The sequence below is a fragment of the Westerdykella ornata genome (genome assembly GCF_010094085.1).
Source record: "Westerdykella ornata strain CBS 379.55 unplaced genomic scaffold EI97scaffold_6, whole genome shotgun sequence".
In the NCBI taxonomy this organism is placed as follows: domain Eukaryota; kingdom Fungi; phylum Ascomycota; class Dothideomycetes; order Pleosporales; family Sporormiaceae; genus Westerdykella; species Westerdykella ornata.
In genome coordinates this window covers 358,764-378,831 of record NW_022986856.1, presented here as the reverse complement: position 1 = coordinate 378,831, position 20,068 = coordinate 358,764, and the positions used below count along the sequence as shown (strand labels likewise).

General features: G+C 55.2%; 7 protein-coding genes across 7 annotated transcripts; 2 read left to right on the top strand and 5 right to left on the bottom strand.

The window, feature by feature from the left end:
* Positions 1–331: 331 nt before the first annotated feature.
* EI97DRAFT_465964 (nucleotide-diphospho-sugar transferase) lies at positions 332–2,620 on the bottom strand. The gene is made up of 2 exons (XM_033801508.1): positions 917–2,620; positions 332–857 (listed from the first exon to the last, which is right to left on the bottom strand). Exons 1-2 carry the CDS (start codon positions 2,366–2,368, stop codon positions 777–779), a joined length of 1,533 nt encoding a protein of 510 aa, XP_033655388.1. The 5' UTR covers positions 2,369–2,620; the 3' UTR covers positions 332–776.
* Positions 2,621–3,302: 682 nt separating this feature from the next.
* EI97DRAFT_274949 (uncharacterized protein) lies at positions 3,303–5,598 on the bottom strand. Its single transcript, XM_033794316.1, has one exon. It carries the CDS (start codon positions 5,412–5,414, stop codon positions 3,324–3,326), a length of 2,091 nt encoding a protein of 696 aa, XP_033655387.1. The 5' UTR covers positions 5,415–5,598; the 3' UTR covers positions 3,303–3,323.
* A 745-nt stretch (positions 5,599–6,343) lies between these two features.
* Positions 6,344–7,807, top strand: EI97DRAFT_274999 (uncharacterized protein). The gene is made up of 3 exons (XM_033794317.1): positions 6,344–6,925; positions 6,980–7,542; positions 7,632–7,807. The coding sequence occupies exons 1-3, from the start codon at positions 6,543–6,545 to the stop codon at positions 7,790–7,792; spliced, it is 1,107 nt and encodes a 368-aa protein (XP_033655386.1). The 5' UTR covers positions 6,344–6,542; the 3' UTR covers positions 7,793–7,807.
* Positions 7,808–7,955: 148 nt separating this feature from the next.
* Positions 7,956–9,601, bottom strand: EI97DRAFT_431912 (uncharacterized protein). The gene is made up of 4 exons (XM_033798049.1): positions 9,547–9,601; positions 9,420–9,474; positions 9,295–9,343; positions 7,956–9,236 (listed from the first exon to the last, which is right to left on the bottom strand). The coding sequence occupies exons 1-4, from the start codon at positions 9,554–9,556 to the stop codon at positions 8,139–8,141; spliced, it is 1,212 nt and encodes a 403-aa protein (XP_033655385.1). The 5' UTR covers positions 9,557–9,601; the 3' UTR covers positions 7,956–8,138.
* Positions 9,602–10,478: 877 nt separating this feature from the next.
* EI97DRAFT_274917 (uncharacterized protein) lies at positions 10,479–11,989 on the top strand. The gene is made up of 3 exons (XM_033794315.1): positions 10,479–10,766; positions 10,821–11,262; positions 11,316–11,989. The coding sequence occupies exons 1-3, from the start codon at positions 10,684–10,686 to the stop codon at positions 11,805–11,807; spliced, it is 1,017 nt and encodes a 338-aa protein (XP_033655384.1). The 5' UTR covers positions 10,479–10,683; the 3' UTR covers positions 11,808–11,989.
* Positions 11,990–12,778: 789 nt separating this feature from the next.
* On the bottom strand, positions 12,779–14,445 carry EI97DRAFT_431908 (uncharacterized protein). Its single transcript, XM_033798048.1, has 4 exons — positions 14,314–14,445; positions 14,012–14,066; positions 13,681–13,786; positions 12,779–13,552 (listed from the first exon to the last, which is right to left on the bottom strand). The coding sequence occupies exons 1-4, from the start codon at positions 14,325–14,327 to the stop codon at positions 13,218–13,220; spliced, it is 510 nt and encodes a 169-aa protein (XP_033655383.1). The 5' UTR covers positions 14,328–14,445; the 3' UTR covers positions 12,779–13,217.
* An 859-nt stretch (positions 14,446–15,304) lies between these two features.
* EI97DRAFT_449267 (Pkinase-domain-containing protein) lies at positions 15,305–18,706 on the bottom strand (the record flags this gene model as incomplete). Its single annotated transcript, XM_033800210.1, has 3 exons — positions 15,305–16,866; positions 16,915–17,209; positions 17,261–18,706. 3 exons carry the CDS (start codon positions 18,704–18,706, stop codon positions 15,305–15,307), a joined length of 3,303 nt encoding a protein of 1,100 aa, XP_033655382.1.
* Between the last annotated feature and the right edge of the window lie 1,362 nt (positions 18,707–20,068).

The following is a 20,068-nucleotide window of genomic DNA, read 5'->3' as shown; positions in this document are numbered from 1 at the left end:
GGCCTATGACAATGACGCGCCCTGTGAAAAGCGCACCATAGGAAGGTGGGAAAGAATAATCGGATGGCCCACGATTTTGTCGACCGAGGATAGATTGCTCTCGACTTGGTGCCGGACAGTACGGTTGGTAATAGCTACCAGAGTGCCACGTCGTATCTACACTACTTATTATATGGTATGCCACTGTCGTTTGGACTCGACTATCGTATTGTGTGGCTGCAGCGTTTGCCTATGATATGCATGCATGAGGGCAAGTGCTTTATTACATTGACCGTCACCTGCACCTCCGCTTTCGCCTCTAAAGGATATCCGCACTCAAATCGGAAAGGGACGTGAAGGTCGGAACACGTGACCTTCGCCCTGCATTCAAGGTTGGTGCTCACTGATCAAGGACCAACGAGACTAGCCATACCACAGTAGGTAGGTTATATCAGGAGTCCCAGGAGCGCGTGCGCCTATCTTCGTGTACGCCCGTTTGTCAATCAGAATCTTGCTTGATAGAAGGATCTCTATAAAAGTATCCCCTTGGCACGTGCCGTCCGTCCCATGTTCCTGCATTAAGACAAGCATTCAAGCATGCAAGCTCCCTGCCTACTCTGCTGTCGTACCACCCTCCATTACCACTGTTTGAATCCCTCTAGGCAGTGTTGGTGCTTCGCATCATTGCGCGAAGTTCACGAACAAGCTCTCCTATCAGGATTCCCCCGCTTCCATCTAAGACATAATTCCCAGACTTCCTCATTTTCGTCCCAAAAACGACTGCAGACAAGGGCTGTCTAAGCCTCTCCCTCCAGCTTGTAGATATACGCGGGCGCCTTGATGGTGCGGGCCTTGACGAACTCGAGGCCCTCGCCGCCCTAACAAAAGATTAGCATCAACATAGTATCCTACGGGACAGAGTAACTAGGATACTTACGTAGGAAAGCAACGGCGACACCTCGACACCCTCCCCGTTCTCGCTGACAATGACGGCACCCGCGGCCTGCAGCCACTTGGCACCCTGCGCCATGATATCCTTCTTGCTCGTATCCGGGTCGTCCTCACCCGTCCCGGGCGCATTCTTGAGCGGCGAGAACTCGTCCTCACGCTTGACCTCCATGCACGCAAACTTGTCGAGCGTCAGGAAGGGGAAGCAATCAAAGACGAACTGCTCGAGCTTGATACCGTTGGGCTTCTCGGGCTTTATGGTCTCTCCATTCTCCGTGTTAACGTAGGGGATCTTCTTGCGCGCGACGTGGTGCGGTAGCTTCTTCACCCACTGCGGGATACTCTCCAGGAAGCTGTACGAATAGTAATGGTTGACAATGTTGGCGGCACGGAACTTCAGCAGCTCGGGGTCATTGGGGTCCTTTGCTTCGGCGTCCTCGGCGCTGATCTCGGAGTACTCGACCACGTCCGGACGGCCGTTCTTCTGCAGGATGAGGCCAACCGATTCCTTTGCATTGCGCTTGCGGACGACCTTGGTGGCGATGTCGACGTTTTTGGAGGCGGAGAAGCCGATGAAAGTCGGGTCCGCGACCTTGACGAGGCAGTTGTCGACGCAGTAGGCGTGGATGTGCTGGATGCCGCGCTTGCCCATGTCCGCGACGACGCCGGACTTGACGAGGGCAAGGTAGAGGCCTCCGTTGCCATCGGGCGCGACGGCGACCTTGGACTTGCTCTCCAGCAGAATCTTGCCGTCGTTCGAGATACAGGGCAAGACGCCCTGCTCGAAGATGACAACATTCTCCTTCTTGAGCCCAAAGTATCCATTCTCCTCGAAGAACTTCTGCGTCGGTCCCCTTGTAGGCCCACTGGTCATGACGTACCAGGGCACGGTAACATCCGCCTTGCCAGACTTCTTCCTCGCCAGCTCCTCCACCTTCGCAATCCTCTCTCCCTGCAGTTGAAACAGAGACTTCTTGCTGGGCAGCCCGATATCATAGCATCCCTTAGGCGCACTGCTACCCAACCGTGTCCCCTGCCCACCAGCCATCAACACGACAGCGACTTTGTTCTCCGCAATCAAGTCCAACCCCTGCTCGTACCATCTCTTCAGATCCTCCTCCTTGGAATCAAGCACCGAGCATGTCGCACTGGGGCTCAGCGGTTCGAGCGTCGACTCCGTAGCCTCCGTCTTCGGCGGATGCAGCGCCTTGTCAGCGAGCTCATTGATGTATTCGGGATCGAAGTCGGACAATTGTTCGAAGAGGGCCGCCTTCTCGGCGGAGGAGAGTTTGTCGTAGAAGGCGAAGACTTGCTCTTGGCCGGCTTTCTCGTACTTGGCTCGCACTTGTTGCAATTGTTGATCTGAGGGCTCGCGGGCGGTGGTCTTGTCGCCGGTGATGGCTCCGATGGCGGTGTTGACGGTCTCCTTGATGGCGTCCATGATGGAAGCGGGGTTGTGGAATGAATAACAAGGGGGTATGATTGGTGGGGTTGAACAATTGAACGTGGGTGAAGAATTACTGTGTTAGAGAAACGAGTTGCTATCGCGAGAGAAATTGGTGGAGCGAGTGATGGCCTTATAAAGGGCTCTGGATGCTTCCAAGGTTCGTCTGTCAATCAATAAATAATAATTAGGACAGCAGCTGAGCTGTGGCTTCCTCCTGGGCGCAGCCACGCAGCCACGCCCCCACTCCCTTGGGCGTGCTTCACCGACAGGCAATCCGGATCCACTTTGGTCCATGATTGCCCAAGTGCCGCGCCAGCTGTCTCTTCATATTATGTCTCAGATGTCGAAAGCCAATGCAGTATGTATACTCACTCCCCCAACTGGGAACTCCTTCCCTGCGAACCCAGAACCCAGAGGACGAAAACATTCAACAAGCACCATTGAACTCTCTAATCACGTCGTCCAATGCAGATAACGTGCAATGCGGCAGCTACGAGTCCCATCTCATCGCTTTCGCATATAGTCTCGTCAAGAAGGGTTTTGTGTTGATAGAATCTACAAGTAGGGTCGATGAATTCACCCATTTCTTACAATCTTCATTCCCGCATATACTAGCGAAAAACCAGCATGGCTCTTTATCATCCCACCGTGCAGACAGTACTGGCTCTTTCTCCGTCCAACTGAACAACCCCCCACCGCCTCTGTATGTTGGATACATGGTCGGCGCATTTGACTACAACACAAGAATGCTTCAAGTAGAGCTTGGCTGTAACGCATATTCTACACATATGACGCACGACAACGCTATTTTACACAGCCCATTATGTCTTGCGCCTCCCCGCCACTTGATCAGACATGATGGAACCCTCCAGTGTTCTAGTGACAACTATGCCGGCAGTAAACAGTGATGGCCTGCTCCATCCGCCCATGTCATGTCCATGACCTTTCCTCAAGTGTTCCGCGGGTTGATAACGACCGCAATCCTTGACTTCTTCATCTTCTGCTCATCCCTCGGGCTGACGACCGAGTACTCTCTGTGTCTCGAGTCTTCCTCTTCGTCGTCCTCGCCACTAAGATCCATCACATTGCTAGGCCTCTTCGAGCTCGAGCTACCAGACGCGCTGCTGGGACCTGCTGTCGAGAGACCACCGACTGTCATGTTGTGATCCCGAGTCGGCTGTAGTTGTAATGGGCCCGCCTTAAATGCTCTCAGACTGCGCTGCCCCTGTAGCGCCTCCCTCTGCTCCACGCGGTCCCGCTCTCCCTCCGCCTCGAGTATGGCCTTGATCTGACTGCGCCATTCCTTGGGTTTGCGCTCCGTGTCGTACTTGCTGACCTCGTGCCCATTGACCGTGTGCAGGTCCAGAGCTTCTGCCCGGCTGTCGGCCCACCACCAACTGGAACCCGGTGACTCCGCGATTCGCCGATCATGCTTTCTTGCGAAGTCGCGAGCTTCCAGGACGCCTTGTCTACCAGCGTCGAGAAGGGGAACAATATTGACTCCCTCCGAATCAGAAGGCTGCAGCCAAAGGCGCATTGAGTCTACATCGTAGACTCTGCCCAGGACCCTCGGAAACGGTATCATCATTTCCTTTCCAGGAGGATGTAGTGGGTGGTGGGCGCTATATCTGCGAATAATCTCAGGGCAATCGTCTTCGTCGTTGAAAGAGAGCCACTCCTTCAAGGATCGCGACGGCTCGGTTGTGTATGCCTTGCCGAAGATGAAGGCTTCAATATTATAAGGGCGCATCTCGTCATAATCATTTCCCGAGGCTAGATCCAAGTTCGTGAGCTTGAGTCGGATACTGGAGATGATCATGACGTCTGTACATAGAGAATCCGGGTCCCTAGGACGCACTCTCGCAGCATCTCCGACGGCAAGCATCTCATGTCCGATGAAGATACCGTGGCAATAGATCCACGCCTCAGGCCATGTTCCCCTGAAGCGGTATTTGCCAATCAGAGACATGGTTGCCGCGGCCGTGATCGCGTTATGGATAGTTGGATGCCATTCTTCCTCTGGGATGCTGGCAAGATAGTCTTTCCATAGTATAAACGGCCTCGTGTAGTGGAGCGGCACGTATCTGTGGTGCTTTGACAGACTCTTGTCAGGGCTGTTGAGATTAGGCAGAGGCTCCACCCTGACGCCACTGTAGGCCACGTTCCACTGCTTCTCCGAACCTCCCTCCTCCACCAAGTCGTCGATGACAGTCTGCTCGACAGGTGTCTGTCCCACTAGACCTGCCTGCCACTGAGGGTTGCCGATGAAGGCCTTGTTGGCCTGGTCATAGAGCTGGAAGTGCCCGGTCTTAGGGTTTCGGACGATAGTAGTGTGCTTCGGCAGTTCACGTACGAACAGGACTATCTCTCCGGCGCGAGGCAGGTATTGCGGATCGTCCTTCACTTTTTCTAGCATCTTGGGCAGACACTCTTGCTCCGCTCGCCAATCCATACTCAATGGCTCGGTGATGGCTTCGTCTAGGGAGTGTTCACGCTCCAGTTTATCAATGAATTGCCGGTATACGTCCGGATTGCCCTGTTCATCAACCCGGCTGACGTCCAGACCTGGAGTGGGTTTCAGTTTGCTTTTCCCCGGCCGAGAAGGCCCGCTAGGTTGCAAGCCTGAGGTCCCTGTCCTTGAAGCTGCTGGAGAGCCGTTAATAGGAAGTCTTGTCGTACCATTGCAAACAGTACAGGGGCATCCGATGTTAGTTCCGTGATTCATGAGATGTTCGAAATGCGGATAGAACCGGTTCGGTGAATCGAATTTCTTGTGCTCGGGGTGCCCATAGAGATAGAAGTCGACGTGACTAGGTTCACCAGGTCGTGGTCGTCCGAACACGGCATAACCTTCGGGGAGACGCTCGAGAACATAGCTGATGCCAGGGAGCCTTTCTCCTCGAGCCTGCATCCACAACGTTGCCAGTTTTTCGAGGTAGTTTCTGGGGTCCGCCTGAGTGAACGTGGGCTTGTCCGGTCGATGAGTGGGATCGCCATCGGAGCCCCGACGCAGAGGCACAATAACGCGCCCTGCAGACATGCGGGATAACGGCGAAGAACGAAAAAAGAAAGGGCAGTAATGTTCACAACAGGAGTAGGCGGTTAAGACGATAAAATTGGAAGAGATGGAATGGAGCGGACGCGAAGAGGGAGAATAAAGGTTCTGGAAGTGAACATGAGAACTGGAGTCGGGAGTGCGTATGATGTGTATGAAGGTGAAGGTGAAGATGAAGGTGAAGTCGCGTCGCGTGTGGTGAAATCCAGAAATGGGACCGCGCGAGGTGAACCGTGAAAGTGAGGATCAATCTCAACCCGATTGCGATCCATCGGCGGGGAATGCGGGGATACTCATCAGTGGAATGAAGCGTTTGCCCTCACCACTTGTGCCGTCATCATTCGAGCAATACCTATGATTTTCGTGGTGGTGAAGATGAGGCTTGGCAGGTATCGGGGTGGTGATGCGGGGATTCAGGAACCGGGTGGGGTTGCCGCCAGGGTCCACGCGCTCGTGACACGGCGTTTGAAACATGAAAGCCCTGGAGGTCAACCTCACCTCTTCTTTTTCTCCCCCTCCTCACAAGCACCCACCCGTCGATGTCCGATGTCTCTCGGCTTTCGCTACGACCGACCATTGCTTTTGACGACGGTCTCGTCCACGGCTGTGCAAGATACGGACGGAAACTACGGAAAATGCCTTACCCCTTTTGGATGTCGGAATTGGTCCTTCACCAAACAAGCATGGCCGCCGCCCAATAATCTGCACCCCTGAGCCGTCGGAGCGGTCAACTTCCCCAAAGCAGCGACCCACATTGCGCCATCTTCTCTACCGAGCTTCTTCAATTGGTGCTTCGAGTCAAGCCAGCACTCGTTCGTGATAGTCGCCCCATTAACGCCATGGCCTCCACGTGCATGTCCGCCAGTCTCCATGGCATGCACCTTCGGTTGAGGAAGAAGCACGACTTTTGTTCTCGGCTTCATCCCACTTTCTCTCGTCAGCTGTCGTCGCCGTCATCCGTTTGAGTTCCATAAACATGCTGAGGTAGCATGCGGTTTTTTGCACCATAACAACGAGGCCAGCGATTGCCCGCGCAACCATCAAAAGGAGGTCAGATCGCCGCACAACCTTTGACGAGACACCGACGGAGAGAGCGCGTCTCCCAGCGCCATCATGGGCATCTGGCCCCGTTCGACCAGCCAACAATCCCCCTCCGAACCGCCGGCGAAGCGAATATCAACACCAGCCGGACATCGCCTTTCGGCAGTTCTGGGCAGCGATCCGCACAAGAGGAACTCGGTGGTGCGAAAGACCACTCCGGCCGTAACCGTCATCGAGCCACGAGACAGCAGTGAGGGTCAAAGCCAGAATTCCAGCGGGTATTCGTACAGCGTGTGGTCGGATGGGGAGAAGTTCGCCGTTTTCAGGAACAACCGGCAAATCACCAAACCGGGAGGATGGAAGAAGATACTCATAATCATAGCCATTGCCATTGCTGCGATAATAGCACTGGCAGTTGGCCTTGCCGTGGGATTGAAGAAGAAGGGCTCAGATGAGTGAGTTATTCCTTTGAATCGAGGCCCAACGCCAGTTTATTGACCCGTTGATAGCAGCTCCAACTCTCAGACCCTCGCCAGCTCGCAAGCTTCCAGCACCGCAGGTCCCAACAACAGACCGGCCGATCCTCTGCCATCTCCAGCGTCCCTCTCCCCCGATTTCCCCGTCGGCTCCTACTCCATGGTCACCTTCCTCGACACGATCCAAACAAACTGCACCTCGAATCCCCTAACCTGGACCTGCCACCCCGACACCATCTACAACACCGACCCCGTCAAATCCGTCGCCACCTTCAACTGGGTCATCTCCTCGCCCTCCAAGGGCAAATACCGGATCTCGTCCGACGGCGACAACCCCTTCTCGATATCCTTCAAGAACGCGGACCTGGAGCTCCTGGATGCAGGCAACGAGAAGGAACGGTATCGCTTCCAGCTGAGCCAGGCCAAGAAGGTCACTCCGGCCCAGTCCATCCTGAAAGACGACGACGCAAAGGTCGAGTGCGACTTTGCGTCCACGTCATTGCAAGCGTCCCTCTACACGAAGATGGAGCGATCGTATCCGAACACACAGAAGGGGGAGCCGGATGGAGATCCCAAATCCCCTGTTTGGCCTTTTGGTGAGTTTTCCCCCGTTCCGCTGGTCACCAAAGTCTGCATCTCCATCTTGAAACACGGTCACGAGCTAACCCTTGAACTCCCCTCACAGCCGTGCGCATCGAGCAAGTCGTCTACGGCGGCGAAAACGTACCCTCGTGCCGCAAAGTCCCCAGCGGAGAGCCCATCGCTCAGGCATTCACCGCGCAGGATACTTCGGGCCCCTGCTCCTGCCTGTACCGCAACTGGAGGACGCCGTCTCCCTACTCCTAGGTCTTTTGCTGTTCCTTGATGTTCTTGGTGTTATTGTATGTGCATTAGCGTGTCGTGTCCTATATCCACCCTGTCTGTCTGTCTGCCTGTGTGGCTAGCTATATATCTCCTTGTAATGAATGGAAATACCTCTGATAGAAACCATATTCCGTGCGGCCCATGTAGACGTTGTGAAGCCTTGATAATAGGATTCCTCAATCGAGGTTCCGTAGTTTGTAACATCTATTTGAATATCTTGATACCTTAGCCCAAACCCAAGCCCCAAATAGCCCACATGCGAACCAAACCAACCCGTACTTTTCCCCTAGAACGCCCTACACCTTGTCCGAACCAGCGGAGGCTCATGCTACATCGCCTCCGCTGCCGCATTTTCATCTCCCTCTTCCTTTTCCTTATCCGCCTTTCCCTGTCCAACCTCTTGCATCTCATGGTCCTTGACATCTGCTTGTAAAATAGCATCCTCTTCCATTTTCTCCTGCTCGCTAACCGTCTCATTCTTCAATTCTTCCCCATCTCCCATGTCCTGATCCTTCGTCTCCCCCTCCCCATTCTTGTCAGGACTCCTCCTCGGACTCCTCGGCTTCCCGACCGCGCCCTCAAAATCCAATCTGCCGGGCGTGCTACCCCTCTGAGGCCCCGTATCCTCCATCCCAATTTCCTCTGGGCCCCTCGCATGCGGGGTTTCCTCCTCTTCCTGCTGCTGGTGCTCTTCCTCCTGCACTGTGTCTCCAGCCCCTTGCTGATCGCTCTCCATGTGTTCCAGAGGCGGGCTCTTCGGGTGATCCTGAGTAGGATTCGACAATGCGCTGTTTGCATCGTCTTGTGAAATGAGCTGTCCATTCACCACGGCGACCGTCTCGATGCGTCCAGCGCTTCTTGGCGCGTCCACCATTTCCGTCGACTCTGCGGTAGCTTGGCGGTTTGCCAGCCAGGGTATAGGTGTGAGGAGGGCGCCGCCGAGCGACTCGTCGGAACCGAGGGTACTTTGCGGTGGTGTTATTGTTCCGTTTAGGAACCCGGCTGTGGTAGGTAGAGTAGCATGCGGGAAGGGGAAGATGGTTGTGGAGGAGGTGACGGACACGACGCGGTCGAGCGCGCGGAGGTACGGAGGGAGGAAGCGGTAATGCTTTTTGGGTTCCAGGACGAGCTCGGCGAGGCGCTGGAGCGTGTGAGGCGGGTACTTTGAGAAGTTCTTCGTGAGAGAGGTCCGGATGGCGTCGCAGAGGGTTATCCATTCTTCGGGGAAGTTAGGTGATTCGGGCTGCGAAGGCGGAGGTGTGCCCGAGAAGGCGGAGTTGGGAACGCGAGGAAGTGTAGCTGGCGGCGCATTTTCCTTGTCAGAAGTGTGCGATTGTTGACTTGAACCTGCTGACGCGGCATTGGAGAGCGGTGAGTGGGATCTCGCATTGGAAGGTACTACAGGCTTGGGGAAGCTATTGAAGTTCTGTTTGCTGGTTAGCGGTAGGCGCACAACAAACACAGAGAGAGGGGATTGGACGGACCTCGTCTAGGCGATGTAGTATGTACTTCAGTGTCCTCGGCCACGCGTCCCTACGGTAGGAGTTAGTTGTGACGCTTGGAGTCGTAGCAGGAGAGCATCAAGCTTCATGCGGGATGGGGCACTGACGGGTCTTCGGTGTCGAAAGTGCCGTCGGCGGCCGCACGCGCCAGGAGATCTTGCGCTGCACAGCCGTCAGCCTGTTGTGTTACTTGTGGATACAATGGGAGGAGCCAAAAGCGGGGAATTTACGTACGTGAAGCCATGTTCTGCGCGCGCCGTCGCGGTGGAATGATCCGATGTTCCTGGACGAGCTTGTGGGGAGAGGACAGAGAAAGTGGGCCGAGGGGTGGGCTGCGCCACATGGAGCTAGCCGACGCTAGCTTATTCAAGGAGAGTGCGTGGCCGTGCTGTGGGCTGTGCTTTGAACCATGCCCAGATAGGCGTGGTCAAGACCAGCCACATGTGCAAAGCCACAGGGCAGAAAAAGCCCCCTTCAGCATTGTCGTTGTTGTTGTTGTCTCGCATTCCTCCCATCCTCACTCCTCCCCCCTTCTCCTTCTTCTCCTGCGTCGGCATTGTCGCGCTCTCTATTTGCTTGCACCTGGTGAGAGGGCTGTCTGTCTCTACCCTCCCTCTCCTCCCCAGACAGCGAGGCAGCACACGACTAGCGCCACCCCGCAAGCAGAATCCCGAGGACCCTCCAGACCCCGATTCTATTCTATCAGACCCTGGGCGGTGCCTGGATTGCCCGCAAACCAGTCGGTCCGTTGGCTGTTACCGAGTATTGTTCGGCGACCTCGACACCAACGACTATTCAACAGTGCGACGGCTGCACGACGACCAAGGCGTGCAGTTCACCAAGTCGGCCACCATCCTCCGTCCTCCCGCTGCTCGCTCACTTGCTGAATTCATCACGCTTTCGTTGTTTTCCATCCCCAGCACCAATCGCTCGTCCCGCAGCCCCTGTCGCCGCGACTGATTCGGCTCCTCGGCCGCACGGTCCAGGTTTCAGAAGACTCTCCGCTGCGCAACCAAGAGGCCCCAAGGCCAAGTTGTGAACTGCTTCACACCCGTCTCACCTGCTGTTCCACCCACACCCGCTGCCCGTGACACCGTCGCCGCCACAGTGGAAACCTACTGACCGCTCGGCACCCCCTCTTATCACGACAGCCCCAGCCGCCAGCTTGCGGCTGACAACTCCATCAAAATTTCTCGACACGAGGCCCGAACCTCCCTCCTTGGAGGCCAGCCTCTGGACAGGAACTACTTCCCCTCCGACTACAGTTATCCTCCCTACGCTTCGCCTCCCCTCGACACGCAGCCCGGCGGATACCACGACCGCCAGGGCTTCCCCACCCAGCTTCCGCCGCCAGTACGACGCTCCCGCAGAATGTATATCCCGAATACAAAGTGGACTTGGTCCTACATGATAGCTGCATGCTTGCAGGCTATCATCGCTCTCGTGCTTGAAGCGTACGTCTGATCGGCCCAGGTGTCTTTCCCAAACAGCGCACTAACTCGTGGCAGATATGTCTTTGCCAAGTTCCAAGCAGGATTGCGAGAAAAGATTCCAGAGCATGTCACCGAGACGCGGACGATCCCGACATACCTTGCCGTGTTCATGTTCGGATACATATACCAACTATTACTTGTCTACGATGCGCTGAGAATGAAGAACACGATTCAAATCATCGGCCTTGTCATGTATAACGGCGGAATCCTTCTCTATGCAGGCATTCAGTTCGATCAGATCAAAGATGCGATTAGGACGCTAGATGACCAGCGGTTCATCAAGCTGCACTTTTGGGACAGCATCAGACCCATGCTCGTCGCCTTGCCCGTGCTGATGGGTCTTTTCACCGTCATTTTCGCCTTCCTCGCATGGAAGTTGTACGATGAGTTCGCGTGGACCATTTACAAGCACATCAGCGCAGATGTTCGCATGAAGAGGAGGTATCTCAACTATCAGGTACGGCTGCCAACTTCAGTTGGGCCCAGAAGTAGGACTGACTCGAACCGTAGATCTACATCGCCCTCCTGAAATTCGATTTCTTCTTCTTCCTCGCCTTCACCATCCAGTTCCTCGTCGTGGTCGACAACACCACAACCGTCGAGCAAGGCCTCACCGCCGCCGCCCTGGCCATCACCTTCGTCCTCCTCTTCCTCGCCGCCTGGTGGGTGCGGCGCGAATCCATCGCTGGCATGATTGCCATCATCATCGTCTACTTCATCGCCCTCGCCTACTTCCTTTTCAAGCTCGTCCGCATGTACGTCGCCGACCTCAATCGCCAGCAGGATTACAAGCCGGCCCGAAAGAGCTTGACGAGTTTTGCCGTCCTGACGATCCTGTTACTCCTTGCAACAATCGTAATTGCGTGTATTTGCACGCACAACTTCAACAAGGGGCTCAAGCCGCACTTGACTGAGAAGAAGATTGATCGCGCGAAGCATGACGCGACCGAGATGCCGTATGTGAGCGGCCCGGCGCCGAACCAGAGGATGGAGATTGATTAGATTGGATGGCTGTTTTTATTTGTAATGTTTTTGCGAGCATGGCTCTGGTCTGGGCGTCTCTGTCTGGGGAAAGACACAGGCGGAGGAACCAGAGCTTCTTGGGCGTTCATGGCGCAATTTTTAATGGTTTTGTGTTTTTTTTCTCCATGCTTTCATTTACGTCCTGGATCTGGCAAATGGGTAGAGAGGGAAGTTTGGATGAGATGATATCAGATCAGATCATATCGCCATCCGTATTGCCCCTGACGGCGGTGTGGGTAGGAGGGGAAGGCCCCTGAGGATGATGGATTGATTGATCTCATTCTTGAAACTTTTTGTAGTCCTGCGCGATATACCATTTGTCAATGTTACACCAAGTTGATTTGCGCCCTTTAGCCACTTGCTGGTTGTCCATCTCGGCTCTGTGACGACTTCAAAAGCCATTCCTCCCCAGTATCTATTCAACAAGCTCCAGGAGCTGCAGAAAGCAGTGGAGTCTCACATCTCCCGAAAGACGTTGGGAGGTATTTAGTTTATGGTTTTATCCTTAATTCCTACGTTCGATGTACAAGAATGCGATTTCCAGTTGAATAAGCATGGATGGATGCGTGGATGAATTTGTAGATAGACGTACTGTATCGCATGTACAAAAGTGTAGACGGAGAAACTAGACATCGCGCTGTTATCAAGCGAGTAGTTTCTCTATTGTGTGCCTTTTCGAGAACGGAGAGTACGTACATGTGTCTGCTGGTCTACCCCGTATCCTTGTCACTATCAACCATCTATTCTCTTGTGTCTCCCCCCCTTCACTTCCTACTTTCCTCCTCTCCCTTCTTCCTACCCAACCTCCCTTCTCGTCCGCAGCGAACATAGCAGTCATCCGACCCAGTCTTTTCCCAACCCCTCTTCGCCCATAGCTCCAAATTCATCCTTTTCCGCTCATGCTCTCGATAAAAGAGCACCCCCCCCCCCCCCCCTTTTTCTTTACCCCACTCCACCTCTATTCCATTCCCAGGTAGCTAAACGCTGCACAACTGACCGACAGTGCTACGCTTTCTTCACACGCGGAGCCTGGGTGTCGGAGGCGCTGCCGCCGGAGCTGTTGAGGTAGCTGAGGTAGCAGTTCCATCCTAGGGAGATCCGTTAGTGTTTGGGTTACTTTCCAGTAGTTTAACGCGATCACTCCGTGAGCCCAGACACACTTTCGGCTCCTACAGGTTTCGAGGCTATGCCGGCCGTCACCTTGCTTTTTCGTGCCCAAGTCATCAACGGATACCTCTTCGAAATCTTCCCGCTTCCTGCTTCCTCTTCGTCTTCTCCCTTCCCGTTTTTGCAGCATATCCATACCTCTCATGCTCGACAATAAAAAAAGTATGACGACGGAATAAGGAAACTCGAGGGGAAAAAAGGAAAGAGAAGAACAAAAATACATCACCAAAAAAACGAAACTTCCCACTCACCCAGCGCAACACAATTCACAACCAAAACCCGATGCTCCAACGGCACGACGCTGAAATTCACCGCCTGCACCCACGGCCACAGCAGGCAATTATTCACGTACCCGGGCAGCCAGGCCCTTCTTAGCTTCTCCTTCGGGTCCCCGCCCTCGAGGTACGACATACTCGAGAGGAACAGCGCGAGGTTGACGGGCGCGAAGACGAATTGGTCCGCTGCGATGCGTGCGGCGATGCTGCGGGGGGCGCTGGAGAGGGTGATGCGCGAGTTGAGGATGCGGTACCAGTGGGTGGCGGCGGGGCCGAAGATTACTGTGTGAGTGTGTGAGTTAATGGATTTGGGGTTTGGGGATGGAGAGGAAACGACGACGCCAGAGGGGTGCGATCATGGGGAACCGAGGGGCAATGATGAAAAAGGAGAACAGAGAAAAAAGACATACAGCCTCCATACGCAGCCATACGGCCCGTCCTGGCCAGACTATGCCTCTCCCATCCGGCCTTCTCGACCGCCTGCTGCGAGAGCACGTCCCCCGCTGCGAAGAGAATCTAACGTCCCAAGTCAGTGAGTGCTGAGCGTAACGAACCCGTTATGGAGACGCTACGGAGACAAAAAGGCTACGATGAATCGCGAAGCGAAGTGACAGATGCGTGAGTTATGCCCAAGTGTCTCGCCGCATGAACGAGCTCTAATATAAGAAGCAGAGCTGCTGGGAAAAGTACGTGTGCAATCTAGGGAAGGGAGGTGGAACTCTGAAAAGAACGTCCACATACTGCCGTCGTTACACTCTGCGTCAGCACCGGCGCCGACCTGAGCTTCGCTTGATACCTATTCTATTCGTTAGCCTGATCGATCCCTTTCCCCTGTGGAAGATGGCGATTGAATAAATATGGATTCCCCTCCTCTCCCCATCTTCCTTGCGAGTCGCCTAACGACCCGGCCTGTGTGCAGGGCAATTGGCCCCGGAGGAGGAAGGGGAGAAAGTAGGCAAGCAGCGCAAAAAGGAAAAGACGAAGAGATATCACTCGACCAAGCAGCCAACGAAGAAAAGGAGAACACGAAACACTCAACATACCACCGCAAAACCATCCCGTTCCAATCCCAATCTTCCCGTTCCTGCCTTCCCTTCCCTCTCTTTCTTGTCTTATGACTTTCCTTCCCTCAAACAAACAAGACCCAGATCCTCTCAATCCCCAACTTCCTTCCCCGAAATCCGCAAACCGGACAGACAAACAAAGCAACGGGTCGCTGAAACGACTAAGCACGGAAACAGAGCAGACGCGCTCTACGCTGGCTCGTTTTTCTCGAACTTTTCCTCGAAATGAAAGAAGAACAAAAAGAAAGAGTCGTAAGTCTTGAGGTTCGGAAAAAGTGTTAAAGGTTTGAATGTGACTTGGACGACGGGAAAGCTTAAGAGACCGACGATCGCGAGTGGATCGATGACATCGTTACCTGCGGGGCCCCTGGTCAGCGACGCTAGTGCTATTCGGGACCGAAGCCGAGGACTCCTGTGTTTAGAATAGCGCAGCATCAAACAACATAGTTTCCCAGCTCGATGCCCTTTCTTACTACAAGTAGTTGTAGGCAAACAGGTACAGCATCTCTCATTCCCATCTCCCGTCTCTTCAATATATTCACGCTAGAAGCACATGAACAACAGATAGATCCCCGTCCATTCATTCAGAACAACTCCACTTCTCATGCCCAGCAGTAATAAAAATTAAGATATACTATCAAAACTACCCACATGAAAACTACAAACGCTGGAAACCATTCCTCGCTCGCTCAATCCCTTCCTTGGTCAGAAAAAAGCAATCCCAGGCGGTACAGTTAATGGCGACATGGAATGCCGAAAACAAGGGGAACTCCCGGAATATAAGAAAAACCCAGGAAAAACGCCGGCTAATGCAAAGCAGCAAAACGGATCCCACAATTCGCTCCTCTTTCCTCGCCTGCGCTGCCAGTTGCACGTCCCCTCACTCAACTACCCACCATCTCACCATGCCTCCCACCCCCTACTCGGGCAAATATCTTACACTACCTCTCCACACAATATCCATCTCTCATCACCGATCCTCCTTCGTCCTCTGCCTCCCCAGCCTCCTAAATATGTCCATCACCCGCTTCGCGCTCCCTGAGCTGCCCGCATGATGTCCCTTATCCTCGTACGCATCCGCAAACTTCCTATGCTTCTGCAGCACACCAGGACGTTCGCGCTGCGGAGTCGTGGCCGGGGGTACACATTCGGAGCTGTCAAATCCGGCCGGATACTGCGGCCTCTGCTGCTGTTGGCCGCCGCGCATCACACGCTGGGATGCATCCGAGTCGTTGGGGTGGCGGTATGCTTGAGGTTTCTGCGAGGGATGAGGTTGCGTCGGACCGGGGAACTTCTCGTCGCCGATCAGAGTCGAGTAGCTGAACTGTGTCTGCTGGGCCGGGGCTGAAGACGAGCCTGCACGGATCCTTGAGCCGCTCTCATGCGCCCCATCGTAGAAGCCAGGTCTCTCGCTTCTCGTGGTGCTCTGGCTTGGCGAACGACTGTCGGGATAGTTCATCCCCGGGCGCGAGGTGGTGCGTTTGCGTGCAGCAGGAGCGGCAGATGTACGCCTGTCGACCGCAGAATGGGAGCTCGAAGGTGGCAAGCTTTCCCGGTGTCCCATGAACGTTCTCGATAGTGACGAAGGCAGGAGGGAGAACCGTCTTGTGGATTTGTTTCCCGACTGATCGGTATTCTTCCGGCTGAAACCAAACGAGGTACGTCGTGACGATTCCTGCGACTTTCTTGGTGGCTCGTCTTGGGAAATGGGAACCATGCTAACGGGTGGATATGATTTCTGGATCTTGTTCGGGACATGAGTCGAGTGTGCTGAGTCTGCATGTTGCCGGCCAGTGAACATCGACGTGACCCTACCGATCGTCTCGCTGACTGTATTCGAACGTCTATGACCCTTGTAGTTGGGAGGTTGTGCCTCCGGTTGGGCGGGGACTCTATGTGTGCTCGGCTGTCCAATTGAGGGTTCGCCGATCGGACCTTCTTGCTGAGCCATGGGCGCGGATATGTGGTACTGCTTGCCCTTAGGCTGCGAAAAACGGCCCTCCGCGTTCGTCTGTGCAACCGTTGCTACCGCAGGCTGGCCGTACGAATTGCCTCTGGATGGCAAACGCCCACTTAGAGTTCCCCCAGTAGAGGGTCGTGCTGCCGATGTAGCAGGGACGTTTGCAAAGGCATAGTCGGATATAGATCTCTGTGTCTCCCTGGTTGGTCGCGTGGTGGCAGCATCCGTTGCAGCGGCAGGGCGGCCTTGACGACCAGGAGCGCTTGGAGCTTGGTATCCATCGGCTGCTGGAGCCTCCACATAACCCTGTTCTTTGCCACGTGACTTGGATGATCCCGCCGCAGCGGTGGGTGGAGAAGCCTCTCCACGAGCGGTCTGTGACTGAGGCGCCACATATTCAACTTGTACGGTGCGCCTCTTGTTGTCACGGCTCGATTTCGACTTTTCGCTTGGCTCATTGCGATTGATTTGCTCGCGCTTCGCTGTGAGCCCTCCCACAGGCGCGACCGCGCTGTGAGGCTTCGTCGGTTCTCGTACTGAGGCACTACGTGCGAGCGTGGGGACTTCCTCTTCTATTATAACATTAGCATGTGCAGATGCATCAAGAGCAGATGCCATACTCGGAAGGATTGTAGTCTTGGCAATATCATTTGGAGTGGCCGTACTTGAAGTGATGAAGCTGACCACATGGGCATATTCGCTGAGCCAGCTATGCCGGGCTACTTCGAACAGGTCGGCACGCTTCCGGGGATCCGGGACAAGGATACGCTTGAGAAGATCTCTTGCGTGAGGTGTGACGTATTCGGGGAATGTGAGGGGAGTGGATACGATGTACTTATACAGAAGATTGATGTTATCACCCTCTGGGTTGGCTGGGTCATCGTCAAAGGGTAGATAGCCGGCCAACATGGCATACTAACGAAGTGATTAGTGACGGATTCGGACATGCTCCACTGGTCAACGTACCAAGATCACACCGCAACTCCACACGTCCACTTTGCGTCCGGTATAGAGCGAATCGCTCACGACAAGCTCGGGAGCAGCATAGCAGGGGCTACCGCAGCTCGTCTGCATCAGATCGCCTCTCCGGACGCCATCGGGACCATCCAGTCCTAAAGACTTGATGTATTCTTTGTTTCCTAGGTTATATTCAATCTCCTCGCTGAGCTCGTCATTGGGATCGAAGGTATTCGCGAAGCCGAAGTCGGTGATGATGATGTTACGATTGCGGTCCAGCAGTAGATTTTCCAGCTTCAGATCGCGGTGTACGATGCCCTTCTTGTGCAAATAGCCAACGCCAGAGACCAGCTGTGCGAACAAGCGGCGCGCTGCGCCGTCCTTGAGATATCGATGATTCAGGATGTAGTCGAACAACTCGCCCCCGGAAGCATACTCTAATATTATGCCAATGTGGCGCTCCGTCTCGACCATTTCGTGCAAGCGGACAATGTTGGGGTGATCGAGCCCCCGTAGGATATGGATCTCGCGATAGATCTTCTGTAAGCGGCTTTGAGACCCCAGACTCTCTCGCTTGATCAACTTGATAGCAACCTCGACACTGCTGTCCTTTTTCCAGCCTATCTTGACCTTGCCAAACTCGCCCTCTCCGAGCGTTTGGCCTAGGATGTAATTGCCAAACTTGGACCTTCGCTCCGTCTTTGGGTGGTCTTGCCGGCTCTTGCCTGCTCCTCGTCCGCCATCATCGACGCCCTCGCTGCCCACCAAACCTAAGCCCGTTATTGGGGTGACGTCGGCGCCGCTGGTAACCGGTCTTGCCTCGGCCAATCTGGCCTCAGCACGGGCGAGATCCTCTTGCGGGTCTGCGACCACAATCCTGTTTATGACGGTGCTTTCTTCACGGGGTAGGGTTGTACCTGCGGCCGGCTCACCAATGGCTGTGGCCGACCGACTGTGAGAAGGCTGACCGGGCGACGTTTTGGATCTGCTTGAGCTTCCGTGATGACGGGGGCTCTCCTTTCCTTTCCGACGTGATTGAGCAGCGCTTGCTGCTGCGGTTGAGCCGTCGTCTCTTATCCTGTCGGCTGGTGTGTTGCGTTGTGACGATGTGCGCGGAGGTGGCATAGGTGCTCCGGTCGCGAAGGAGTTGGTGGCGGCCGAGGTCGTCATTGTGGGCGAAGGGTGAGCAACGTTGGGTAAGGGACGAGGACTATTCGGATTGGAGGTGGCTGCTACACCAGGGGAGTGTTGTGCGTGGGGAGATGTAGGTGCGTTGAGGGAAGCGCCATTGCCGCTGGGCCGGCGCGAGGGTCGCGAGGAGGAGGAGGGCGAGGCGGCTGGGGGCGATTGCTGTGTATAATACTGGCTCTGGGCATGGGATGATGACTGTTGGGGTTGATAGGATCTGGGTGAGATGGCGGGCCCGCTGGATTGCTGCACGGCGGCTGAAGACATTCTCCTGCGGCGTTATCGAGGTGCGGAGGGCGAGGAGGGTCGACGGGTTGGTGCACGCTCTGGAGGAGGGGAGTGAAGGCAGGTGTACGGAGTACCTGTACCTGTACCTGTACCTCTGTACCCGTCTGGCTGTGCGATTGTGTTAGGTGGTGCAGAGCGGGTCGTGGGAGAGCGTGTGCGCTGGGGGTTGCACAAGGAGGCAGGCGCAACAAAACATACGATCTGGATGGACGGCAGGCGCGACGGGCGGCGTGGGCGACGAGTCGCAAGCAGCGCGCAACGCGCAACAATTGCGACGAAGGCTCAACGCGTTAAAAGGGAGGTGGAAAGCCGCCGTCGAGATTGAGGCCCTCTTGGGGCGCGGGAGCGGGAGGGGAGAGTGGAGCGGCGAGCTTCTGGCGGTGGAAGAAGGGTTGTCGGTGAAGGGTGAAGGTGGATCCAGGGTTGACGGGCATTCACATGCAGGGGCCGACGATGGGACGGAAGCGACGGTAGCTGGAGGAGCTGCTGATGCTCTCAAGGAAGATGAGATGGAAAGGCCACGCTTCCACCTCGCACAGCAAAGGCTCGTGGGCGTTGGAGTGGTGTGGAGTGGAGCCGGAGGAGGCGGCGGCTGAGGGCTGTTGGCGCAAAGAGAGAGAGAGCGAGGGAGTCGAGAGAGAGAAACGGGCGGGCGGGCAGCGGGCGACAGGGCAATCTCGCTTTGGGCCAGGGCTTGTCGATGGTACAAGTAAGGACTGGCCGTAGTGTATTCAGGGAGAGATGGAAGGGGACAGATGGTATCGGCATCCAACGCATCAATTCACACAGGGGAGACAACAATAGATAGTCTATACAAGTACAAGCTGTTTTGCAGAACAGTAACCCAGGAGGCCCAGCACTTTCTCATTATTTCGTGTGCTCTCTCTCTCCCTCTCTGCTCCAGGACGTCTTTTTCTTCCTTTCCAGGGGCACCAAATAAAGCCCACTTGGAGGGCCGGGCGCTATGCTCAACAGAGAAAAGGAGATTTGGGGCCCCTGTTGCTTGGCCCGTTTCAAAACCGCAGATGGACAGGGGGCGGGCAAATTGCGACTTTATGCGCCAGATGACAATCCATGAGATGTGAGGATATATCCTCTCTCCACCTGCTCGCCCTCGGTCCTCGCCATCACGTCTCTTACATCACACCCCCCGACCCCCGACGGCCTCTAGAGCAATTGAACAATGAGCCTCTCACTTCGGACATACAATTGTGCACCTACCGAGTACAATCCCTCATTCACTCAGCAGCCTCATTAGCATCCATCATCAACGCGCCCGGACGCGTCCTTGCGGCCGCAGACACGGCCTCCCATCGTCCCAGCTTCTCCCCCAGCTGCCCC